Raw genomic sequence first — 12,811 nt, forward strand, 5'->3', positions numbered from 1 at the left:
TATGGAGTAGAATATAAAAATGAGCATGAAATTGATTTTTGTGTCTGTATGAAGAAGTGATAACCTGGGACCATGCTATTTTCAAAAAAAGATGTTTTATTTGTATTTTGTTTTTGTGAAAACCCAAATAAAATTTTCAAAAGAAAAAGAAAAAAGAAAATAGCAAGCATGGCAAGCGTAGACATTTGAATACTTTTCCCATTGATTCAGCGTCCCTTTTTTCCCCAAGTCACTCTCTCTCAGCCCAATCCACCCCACACAGTTGTTGTTGTTGTGGGGAAAGTAAGAGGAGGAAGGAATATTATGTAATTTGTAAAAAAGAATATTAAAGGCAGGATATAAATTAATACAGAAAACACTGATTACCTGAACTCTATATTTAGCCGGATGATGATTCTACAGGTAAATAAATATTCAGATTCTTCTAATCTTTGAGTTTGTGACTGTTGTTTCTATCTACTTTTCAGCAAAATGAGCTCTTCTAGCAGCTGTATAAGCATTTGAAAATTAAAGTAACAAAACTAGAGAAGACGTTTTACAGAAACTAAATGTCTCCAGCTAGTAAATTCTAGTAATTGAAAAATAGTGATAAGAAATGGAAGTTGCATACTGTAACTTTTAAAATCAAGGTGAAGTCTGGAAGAGCAAGAAAAAAATATTTTTACCAGACCTGTCTTGAAGGAGATCACATCTGCAATACAAAACCTGTAGGCCATTGCAAATGACCAGCCAAAATATTTAGCTGATGTTGGAGTGGTTGTCCACTTGTCCATAGAATCACATTGCTTATACTGTGCATGGGACAGTAATCAGAAGGAAACTTTTTCTCCAACCTCTCATCATCTAGTATGCAAAAGAAAATCTTGATAAAATATTTTAGAAAAAAGTGCCTTGGATTGTTGAAACAAAATTTGAATGGTTAGGTCACAAAACATGCATTTGGAGAAAAAAGGGTGAAACTTTTCAACAAAAGAACTCCTAGGTAGCTATTAAAATAATATTTGGAATAGCCATCACAGTTCCATCAAGCTTGAGCCTTATTGAAAATCTGTGGCAGAGCTCAAACATATGCTGCATTCAATATTTCTGAACTAAAAGTGTTCTGCAAGGAAAAATAGGAGGGGAAACTTTCAAATTAAGAACAGATGGGCTTTTAGTTGGCCAGAGGAAATTGTGGAAGCTGTTATTTTTGCCAAAAAAAGTGTTACAAAGTCCTGAATGAAAGGGTGTCCAGGCTTTTCCACCTGCCATGTCCTCTGTTTTCCTATTTTGCATCTGTAAATAACTGCATATAAATATTAAATATGCATTAAAAGTTGCAGAAATATGCCATGATTAAATAGTTATATGTGGCAGTGCTGCCTCTGTTCACCGAGGAGTCTTTGAAGGATACAATTGGACCGGAGATGCATACATTTTTGCCTGCAACTGCAATAAAGCTCATTTCTTATGGCCAAGAAACCCACCCTTGCTTTTATGCAAAAGTAAGTACTTTAATTATGTTAATCCTCTTCTTTAATAGAGTCAGTCTTATCCATATCCTTCCATAGGTAAGTGCCAAAGAGTTCATAGGTATTACTGCTAGGTAAGTAGATAGAAAAATACAGCTGTTAAATGGAGTTTATAATCACTCCCAGAAACCTCATATGCTTGTTAAGAGATGAGGTTAAGGACTGAATTCCAGGATCATTGGCAGTGGCTTTTTAATAGATTGGTGATGTGATGTGGTGAATATTTGGTGGCCAGTTTTTTAAAGCAGTCTTTAATTATATCTAAAATCAGCTGAAATTACTCAAAAATATGGATCTCTTGATCCTTTGCTGAAGTTGCTGATATGCTTTCTAGAATAGACTTTCCTTCCTTGAGGTGCAAAACACTTTTTCCATAGTATTAACACAATTGTGGAGAAAAATTTACACTCTACTTTCTGTGCACAAAAGGGTACTAAGTTACATCCTTACTTTTTATTCCAATAATAATCATATTATTTCAAGGATTTAAAAATGGAACAGTGTGCTGGTATTCTCTGTCATATCAAAGCACATCATTTTTCCAATTAGCAAAGAGAAAAAAAGTGTTGAAAATAGTAACTGTCATTAACTGTGGATGGAGAGAAACAAATTATACAGGAATAGATTAAACATTGGGGTGGGGAGGGGGAAGCTTGAGAGAAAATACACGTTTAAAATAGCTTTTTCCCATTTTAATTGCTCAAAGTTTGCCAAAGTTTCCAACATGGCCAAGAATTGGCAGGAAAGGGATTCAATCTTACTGATCATTTGGCAAATCAAAATATTTCAGGTAGGGATTTCTTCCAGATTCCTTCTCCATATTTTTATTTTTCCATTTCTGGAACCTCAAAAGAAGGGAATAAAAACACCCTTTCCACAGTAGCCCAGTAACAGAGATAGAATAGAATAGAATAAACAGAGTTGGGAGGGACCTTGGAGGTCTTCTAGTCCAACCCCCTGCTTAGATAAGGAAACCCTATTCCATTTCAGATAAATGGTTATCCAATCTCTTCTTAAAAACTTCCAGTGTTGGAGCATTCACAACTTTTGGAGGCAAGTTGTTCCACTGATTACTTGTTCTAACTGTCAGGAAATTTTTCCTTAGTTCTAGATTACTTCTCTCCTTGATTAGCTTCCACCCATTGCTTCTTGTCCTGCCCTCAGGTGCTTTGGAGAATAGCTTGACTCCCTCTTCTTTGTGGCAGACCCTGAGATATTGGACCACTGCTATCATGTCTCCCCTAGTCCTTCTTTTCATTAGACTAGACATACCCAATTCCATCAACCGTTCTTTATAAGTTTTAGCCTCCAGTCTGCTAATCATCTTTGTTGCTCTTCTCTGAATTCTTTCCAGAGTCTCAACATCTTTTTTACATCGTGGTGACCAAAACTGGATGCAGTATTCCAAGTGTGGCTTACCAAGGCATTATAAAGTGGTATTTAACAGTTCACTTTCTGTGCACAAAATGATGTGAAGTGGGCTTCTTGCTTTGATTTTTATTATCATTGTTATTTAGTATTATTTTATCTCCAAAAGTGCTATGAACATGGCCTATGATGTCAGGATACCACTGGAGTATACAGGGCCATCATTTTCAACCCATCTGTTAAAAGAGAAATAGGTCCCTCATTTCGCTCTTAAAATACTTGACTCCCCCAGAGAAAATAGGACTCAAAATTTGGCCTTGCTTACTTTAGTAGATGTTAGTAAATATTTGAGTATCTGATGGCTATGCTGGCTGGGGAAGGTGGGAATTCTTGTCCAGCACAATGGGAAGAATTAGGTTGATCAGAGTTATTTTATACTACATAAACCAAGTTAGTGGTTCTAGGATATTCCTATTTGCTGGGTTAAGTCGGAAAGAAGGAGAAGATAAGTTACCTGGTTTTGAATGTAGGCATGAATCCGCTCTAGCATTCCTTCAGATGTGTATTCATAGGGCAAGTAAGGATCAACCTAGAGGAACAAAGGAGGAAGAAATATGGACATGAATGAGCGTAGAATAGATCACTTCTACTTTCTGTGAAAAAGTTATGAAAAATGTGGTATCCTATCATTACGACAGAATGTCTAACTTTCCATAGGAAGCAAATGAAGGACAAATAAGCAAGTTTGGTTGCATTTACAATCTTTTCTGCAAGAACTTATCTCTTTTTCATAGTTAAAAGTGAAAATGTCATTTCATCCTCATTTACCTTTAAACAGACCTTCAAACAGGTTTTGGCCGTGCTTATAATGTAGTCAATGTAGGACTTAACAATTATCTATATTTGGTCAGTAATTAAATTGAATTGCCTTTTAGCACAACTCTTAGAATTTCAGCAAGTGAACTGAAATTCCTGATCATTTCAGGAATGCACATTGTCCAAGCAAATACTCTCTGACATAAAGAAAGCACTTGGAGTGTGTTGAAGAAGCACATTACACAAACCACAAAAAATCTAACCTCCATTGCCTGGAGCCACCACCTAGTTCTCATGCAGGTTCTCATGCAAAACTACAGAGGCAGCTTTGCATTTTCAGAAATCTGATGAAATTAGTGTATTGATCAAGTCCCAGATTTTGCAGTTACACGTGACCATCTGCTGGGATGCAAAGATTCTTCAGATCTGTTCGCCAATATATTCCGATCAAAACCATTGATGCTGACTGTATATTAGACTACTGGCACATACTGCTGGGCCTGGAATATGAAGACTATTCAGTTTCAAGCTTATATCTTAGCAAGCCTTAGCACACATTTTCCCTCCCTGCTTCTTCTCAGACATACCAGCAAGCCTCCTGTTTGATCTGTCAAATATACTCATGATGGCAATGACAGCAGATGCTTGCATTCATCTGCTACCAGCAAACAATTGGATGAAGTATCTCCCTGTATGGCAAGAAGGCCAACAGCCAACAGATTCACTAGGGTCAATGGTTCTAATGAGCCCATCTTTCATCTTTCTCCATTCCCTTTATTAAAAAAAGAAAATAAAGATCAAAGCTGATTAAAATATGCCAGCAAAACAAAAATAAAAAATTATCTAAGTAATAAAGGTGCAAGGCATTCTTTCTTTTATCCAAGGCCTGCTGAATGCTTTGGTTAATTCTGTGCTTCTAGAGCATACTAGTCTAACTATGAATCCTTTGACCCTAAGGGTGTTTGAGTCTTTCAATAGTTTATTGGTGAGGAATGATGACAAGATGGATGCTCTCTTTCATGGTCTCTGATCTAAGAGCTTCTTGACATTTTCTACTTATTGCTTCTCATTTTATTTTCAGAATATAAACTTTGAGCAGGTCCTTCTGAGGAGTCCTCAGATCCTGACTAAGCACTTAATAATTCTGTTGATTTTTTCCCATTTACTCAGATTTGACAGCAGACAAGTCCTTGAATGACTCAGCACATTGTCCTGAAAGGAAGGTCTGTTTATGGAGCTTTTGAGAAGATGTCACCAAAAGAAGGATCTTCAGAACTAAATTGTTTACAAGCCTTTTCTCAGATATTCTGCTTTCCTGTTTTAACTGGTTTTTCTCTTTATTAAGAAAGAAGAAACAAAAACAAAACAATGGGAAAATATGGAAGGGTTTCAGCTGGGCATCTCCTTTCTCATGAAATTCAAGGACTGAAGCAGAGGAATTACTGATTAAGGATTCTGCCTGGAAGCAACGAAACTACACCAAGCCTACCAATCTATAAAAGGATTGTGCTTTCAGGTTACATGGAAGCAAGGGTGGGATTCTACCGATTCTGTGTGGCTCTGTAGAACCGGTAGCTCTAAAGAGCAACAGACATAGAACCGGTTCTATATCTGCTGCTGTTTTAGCCCCCCCGCACCCCCGGTTTCTTTCCTGACCTTTCTTTCCTGCTTTTCCAACCTCAGCTGCTTTGCACGGCACGGCTGCGGTTGAAAAAGCAGGAAAATAGTGCTTTTCCAAATGCTACGTACCCACACGCAGTGCTGCTTACTGTTCGGGCAGCATAGCTGATGATGTTCTACACGCACGTGAAGCGCACATGCGTACGCAAATCGCAAATCACAAAATCACCAAACCGGTAGTTACACAGGTCGGATCCCACCCCTGAGTGGAAGGCTCTAAATTGGGAAACAAGAAGCTGAATTATGATGCCCAAGAATACTTCCGTACAACCATCACTTCAACTCATAAACCAATTGTCAGAATTCTGCAACTTAGGTACTCTACAAGGCGGTGATATAAGACCAGTTACATTCTCTTATTATGTTCTTCAGGATGGACAATTCGGACTCATCAGATATGCGTAGACATCTTTTCTGTAAGGTTCAACCCCTCTGCCAGGAATTGAATTTATGGTCTGTTTATTCATTAAGTAACTACATGCAGTACATTAACTTTAGGAGTTATTCAGGTCCTAGTATTCATTGGAGTTGCAAGAAGGGATACATAGAAATCTATCAAATGGTATATACAGTGCAAATAAGCTTTCTGAGAGAAAGAGAAAGCTCACATTATAATGTAACATGGCTGACTCTAACATCTATATCTCTCTGAAACTATAGAGGGAATAGGGATGGCCTAGAACAGGGGTGTCAAACTCACATCGTCACGACAGTGTCTCATGACATATCGGGACTTCCCCCCCACACCTTTGCTAAACTAGGCATGGGTTTGGGCAGCAGGTGATGCATCTGGCCCATGGGCTGGGAGTTTGAGAACTCCCAGGACTAGAAGGACAGGAGAAACAACTGCTACCAAGACAATGATAAATGGGGCAAGAGCCCAGCTCAAGAAAATAACTTGAGAAAATATCTCAAATTCCTCCCTAGTTCACAGGAAGGTCAAGTGAGAGAGGGAAGGACTATACAGTCAGATTTCCAAGATTCTGTTACTATAGATCAGGGGTCTGAAACACAATTTACTTGGGGGCCGCTGGAGGCAGAGTCTGGGTGAGGCTGGGCCGCACATAGAAGTGTTTAGCCAGCTAGCGACGCATGGAGAACGCACTAATATTATACTTTCATATCACGGGGGGGGGCACAGGATATCATCCTGCGGGCCGCAATTGGCCCGCAGGCCATGAGAATGAGACCTCTGCTATAGATGTTACAATAAAAAGTAGTCCTAACCTATATGGCATTGGTTTCTCAGTCTGGGCTGACAAAAAGCTTCAGAGAAGGTACATTGTATAGATCAAGTTGACAAGGGTTTCCTCCAAATGGCCAGATAATGAATACAAGAAATATAATGCTGATCTCTGGATCTCCAAATCCTCCTATGTTGCTACTGAGCCAGAAACAAATTAGCTCCATTCCCCAAGGCAGAAGCTAATATAGGGATACAGTGGGTATGATGTCGACCCAGGAGTGACATCAAAGCCATTTAGCTATTATTCCCAGGTGTCCTACTTGAACTTGAAAGGGAATACAAGTAGGACTGTTCAAGTTCTACTTGAACAAGAGAGGGAAGTCAAGGGATAGAACTTAGTTATGAAAGGCATCCTTCCCTTTTGTACATAGTAAGAGCATTGACACACCCTGGAACAACAAGCATAGCATTTCCATTCAGTTCTGAAATGTAATAGAGACAGGCAGTCTTCTTTGCGGCATCTGTGCAGATGGAGTAAAGATGGAATAAACACCTTCCTGTCTGCTATAGAAAATAACCCAAGAAAGAGAACAGTCATTTCCATGTTTTATCAGCAATTGTTCCTTTCCCTTGTTTAGCATGTTGAAAGGAGGGGAGGGGCACTGAGTAGTCTCAGTGGATATTTCACACTTGCAGTTTAAGTTTTATTGCACCAGAACACCAAACTGTATGTACAAAGGGATCTGTGTCACAGAAAAAGATTAGCATTTAAATGGAGAATATCTTTAGTTCCCAAATCCAGCAGGCCTAAAGAAAGAAGAGGGTGACACTAATGTCACAGCATTAAGAAACAGAAAAAACTGGCTGCCAAACTCCAGCGCTGTGAATGCTAAATATTATGGATGCTTGAATCTACTTTGTTCACTCAGATTCTTACCATAACTGCAACATATGGCAACCTTTGTGGCCTTTCATTTAGGAAATGAGAAGGAGAGGAAGGAGGCCAAGCTAAATCCTTGGTGGCTAAGGGCTTTGCCTTTGCCTTCTCTAATTACTCTTCCAATCCTGAAATTTTTGGCAGGTTGGGAGTGGTTGATTCTTTAAGTTTGATTTGGTGATGAGACCTGCTCTTTCATGTTTTACTTTCCTTGACATAACTCTGCTGCAGAAGATTGGGCTTGCTTTCTAAATGGGCCAAGGACCCCATCTATAATTTTTTAAAAAGAGAAGCAGTAGTGTTAGGATCTTTAAAAAACATTATTTCCTTTCCCAGGTCTTCCCAGATTCAATGGAACAATGTGATTTGTAAGTTATGGATTAGTGTGAAATATGGGTCCAGCCAATTGTAGACTTTCAACAAACCTAGTGTAAACAATTGTATGATTCTAGCCATTGAGATTCTGGTGAGTTTACTATTGTTACACAGAATCCTTGGAGCATAAAAATGGCTGCCTTTAGTGGGACAGTGGCTATCGTTTCAACGAGAGGTATATTAAAGTAATGGCTTGGAGTCTTAGTATTAATGAAAAGTAGAAACTCCTCTAATTATGGAACAGTCAACATCTAGCAGAGACTTTATCCAGATTCTCATGATATCTTCCTTCGTGTAGAATCAATTCCAGATCAATTCCTATGGTCAAACCTTGGGGCTAATGGGGAAATTTAAAACCTTATTTTTCTTCTGAAACTGATCCATTTCCTGTTATTTAATATTAAAATGAAGTGGAGCACTTGAGATGCCTACTATTACCAGCTGTGTTCTTTTCTTCTAAACTGTCCACCAACTCTCTGGATCAAATTTTCAGGTTCTGGGGAGGAAAGTACTGGCAATAAATCTCTCTTCTGTCAAAGGGAGTGCTGTGAGCTAGACTCTACTCAGGAAGTGCTTCTGTCAGTGACAATTCAGGCAACTCTACTGAAAAATCACTTTGAAATGAAACAACAACAATTTGAGTCGACAGCAAGAACAATTAATGGAACTTTGCCTACCCCCCCACCCCAAATTGTGATTGCTCCATAACTGGAAGTTTTTAAGAAGAGACTGTAATGTGATGTATCAAGACATTTTTTCCCTTCATAGAGCTGGGATGGGCATGGCCTGCGCATGATGTATCCAGCCTGCAGGCTGGCAGTTTGATACCTCTGGTATAAAGTCTCCTGCTTGAGCAGAAAGCTAGAGTAGAAGGCCTCCAAGCCCCCTTCCAACTCTCATATTGTTAATTTCATAAGAAGGCCAAAGATTAACTGGCAATTATTTTGCAAAGTAGCTTGAGTATACTTAATACAAAAAATTAGCATCGTCCTTGCACATTTGTATAAATTATACAAATGGCTGGAATCATTATGGGCAAGAAAAAAAAAACTCATAATGGTATTTCAGTCCATCTCCGTAGAATTCCAACCAAAGACTTCCCACTTCTCCAGTTTATGAAATTTTAGAATTATTTTCCAGAACAGTACAAATGTGCTTATGCAGAAAAAGAAGCTGTTTCAAATAGTCAACTCAATTCCCCAAAAGTAATATTTGCATTGGCTTAAAAATATATTTGTACTAATGCTTGCATTTACAGTATGTGCAAGGAATAAACTACAAAGTCAATATTTAGATCACTATAAGTCCTACATCTTGAAAGGTGACAGCACATAGTCAGTCTAGATTGGATTAAGAAGGGGGAGAGAGAGGGTGGAGGGAGAGGGAGAGAGAGAATCTATCCATCTCCTGGAAGAAGACAATAGGAAACTGCCAAGATAATCCCATAACTGAAGTCACCAGAAGTCAAGCTTGATTCGGGAAATATTTCACCTTTTTGCTAGTTTTGAATCTCCATAAAGTGATGTTCTTCCTAGTGCTTGGACAGTGGCATTAAATGGGCTCTAAGCCAAAAGTGTCTTCTGATTTATGACCTATTTTCAGTCTATTGGTCCAGCTATATATTCAGTGGAGAGAATTATTTCTTCTCTTCTGATGAATGAATCAAACCGAAACTCGAAAGGCTGGGAGAGATAATTCTTAGCAACCTTCTGCCATAAATATCTCAGCAGAAGGTTCAGCAAGGCTGGAAATTGTAGCCATTATATCTAATTACAGGTGCAAATGGTAATCAGTTCTGACATAATGACAGGAGTTGATACTGCCTATGAATTATTGAACTTGCCCCCAGTTTGATTGGGTTACTTTCAGACAGCAATTGCAGGATGCTTCTATGGAGCTCTTAAGCAGCCTGGTCATCACCCAGATCCTTCCTAATGCAGAACTCTGTATTGTGCTTGACTTTCACTTACAGAACTAACTTTTCTATGACCTATTTGTCATATTTCAAATTCAAAAGCATTTAAAAAGTGTATGTGAATGGGAGAAAATCCTGCTTCTGGTGCTCTGGAGCTAGCAAAACTACTTTTCACTCATTTTAAGCCATATGCCAGAAGCCTTTCAATCATCTTCTTCCTTTCTGATAGAGGGCTTGAAGAAGAGCAGAGGAGGAAGACTAAAGAACAGCTGCAAATACCTGAATGGCCACAGAGGATAGATGTCACCCTAGATTATTATCTGATGTAAACTAATTTTAGCTTAAAAATACACAGAAAGTCAACATGGATGTAGAAACATGGTGACAAGGACATCAGAAGGAGAGAAGATTAAGTAAATCAGGGGGCATTAATATCAAAGACGTATATTCTCAAGGGATTACAGGTTTTTATTTTACCAAATTTAAACTCAGAACACACAAGCAACAATCTCTCTTCATTTTCCATACTTTACATACAAGTTCACAACAAATGTGGGATCAGAAGGCTTCAGAATTTATGATGGCTACCCAACAGCCTTCCCAGGATTTGCACACTGTCAAAGTACATCTTTCTTTCCTTCTTTCCTTCCTTCCTTCCTTCTTTCTTTCCTTCCTTCCTTCCTTCCTTCCTTCCTTCCTTCCTTCCTTCCTTCCTTCCTTCCTTCCTCCCTTCCCTCCCTCCCTCCCTCCCTCTCTCTCTCTCTCTCTTTCTCTTTCTTCTTTTCCTTTCCTTTTATTCATTCATTCTAAACCTACCTCATTTCAGAGGTTTTAGTCATGCTTTATCTTACTTTTAATGGTCATGCTTACTGGGAATTATGGATGTTGTACTCCAACAATTAGACATAATAGTTTGAAAGATGATTTATTATACATTTTGAGCTTTTCTTCCCACTGGTGACTGAAAGTACTAGCCACCCAATCATCAAGTTACTAGAACAATGTACTGGTGTGAAGTATGCTGTTCCCATTCCCTCCTTTTCTGTTGCCTCCATTATGATTCACAGCCAAATGTGCTGTTTTGTTCATATATCACAGCCTCTTAGCCAAATCTGTGAACCTGGCATTTTATCATGTTTCCTTGCATGTGTTTTATACAGATAGTCCTTATCTAGCAACACAATTGAATTAGCCACAGGATCATTTAGTGAAAAGCCTGCTGACAGTCATGACTGTACTTAGGTTTTTCAGCTCTGTCAAGATTATAAATTCAAGCATTGGGGACAAATTTATTTTTTCACCATTGCGGTAACTGTGAACAATTGCTAAATGATGCAGTCACTTAACAAGGATCACTAGTAGAGAAGAACTATTGCTTTTGTATTGTAACCATAGCACCTAATCTTATCATGAGTAGATTAAACCTTACATCCAATGAATCCAGTTTGAGAAATGGTGAACAGGCTTCCTATTATAGTTTTTCTGTAATTTAGGATGAAGCCATACAACCCATTCTCAAATAAAGCCATTACAGAAAACATATGGTATCGTGAAACTTCCTGCTGTAGCCTCACAAAGGAAATTTTATTTAGTTCATCGTGCTTAAAAATCAAATCACAGACCAGTTTTGCAGCCAAATTGCATAGCTTTTGAGCACAAGGAATAGATAAACAGATTTTTCTTTAATAGTTTCATAATAATTTCACCTAATGGCTATTTCTTTTTTGTTTATGCCCAGGTCTGAAGTTAGAACTTGCCACCATCAGAATTAAATTACATTTTGGCAGCTCATGCTAAATTCAGTCATTCTACCTGGTTTATAAGAAAGAGTAGATAGCCCCGTGTGCCCATCTCTTCTCAGAGAAAGTACCTGTCACTGTCATGACAGACTGTTGTCTGGAAAGGTCTCAAACACTACGATGACCAACAGAAGACAGAACATGTCAGTTTTTAATTAAGCAATTATTTTTGGAGAAGGCAACACTTCGCTGTGGCCCTGAGAGCACAATCTGAATTTATAAACAGAAAAGAGGGGGTAAAGAATAGGAGCATAAGAGATGCTCTTGGGATTGTGGTTAACAGATGGGTCATCAGAAATATGCACGAAAGATTCAATTAAAATGATTACAACACCAGGAAGAATGCAGAAGATACAAGATTACAAAGAAACTGGTTGCATCAAGAGTATTTCAATATGGTCTGAAAGCTGCAGAAGAAGATAAGAGGAAAGTTCTAGAAGAGATTGAAAAACCACATATGTGCATCATTACACTATGTGGACAACTCTTAACATTGCAGCGCAAAGTCAATGGGATGTTCATTGTGGATGTCCAATAAATATTTTCCTTTACTAGGTAAATAACTGCCAAGCAGAAGTCCCTGAACAATCTTGGGATTAACATGCTGTAAATTAATCTTTTACAGGCATGGTGCCTTTCTGCAAAGCTGCTGTTTGCTTTTCAAGAAAGCTCTCAAGGATGCCATTTGATGCTTCCCTGTATGAAAATAGCAACTTCACAAAACTGATTTTTGTTAGGCCAAGAGCAGTAGGTTTTAGAGACCTTGTGGCTGTTGTTGGATGCTGGTGGTTAATGCAGGGAAATGGTACTTTAGTATCAATAGAGCAAGAATATTCTAAACTGGTTATACACATGTACTTGGGATAAGATTATCAGGATTAATGCTTTGGCCAAGAAATATTGTGCGTGGATTAGGTCTATTTGGCTCTGCTACAAGCATTCCCTTTTAATATAAACTTATTTGGGAAAAAACATATACTATATTCTAATCTGGTAATAATACTTGAATATGTTTCTGGTGGTTATCATAGATGCATCACATGCCCATCTTGTGCTCTTTTGTTCATGGAAATGACTTCAGTAGACAAGGTTTGCAGAATCCAGAAATGTTGCAAAATGACAAAAAATGCATTGTGATAACATGATGCAGGCTCTCTCTCTTACATACATGCATGAAAAAATTAAAACTATAGAGAAAATGGTTATATTTCTTTTCAAAAGGCT

General features: G+C 38.3%; 1 protein-coding gene across 2 annotated transcripts in view; it reads right to left on the reverse strand.

The window, feature by feature from the left end:
* MGAT5B (alpha-1,6-mannosylglycoprotein 6-beta-N-acetylglucosaminyltransferase B) overlaps positions 1–12,811 on the reverse strand; it is a 245,105-nt gene that overhangs the window by 8,828 nt on the left and 223,466 nt on the right. For both annotated transcript variants that reach the window (XM_026702067.2, XM_087924789.1), the window contains exon 15: positions 3,394–3,468. In XM_026702067.2, coding sequence (XP_026557852.1) covers positions 3,394–3,468 — 75 coding nt within the window. The remainder of the gene's footprint in view (positions 1–3,393; positions 3,469–12,811) is intronic.

This window comes from Pseudonaja textilis, chromosome 2, assembly GCF_049901715.1.
Source record: "Pseudonaja textilis isolate UNSWEBS1 chromosome 2, rPseTex1.2, whole genome shotgun sequence".
Classification (NCBI taxonomy): domain Eukaryota; kingdom Metazoa; phylum Chordata; class Lepidosauria; order Squamata; family Elapidae; genus Pseudonaja; species Pseudonaja textilis.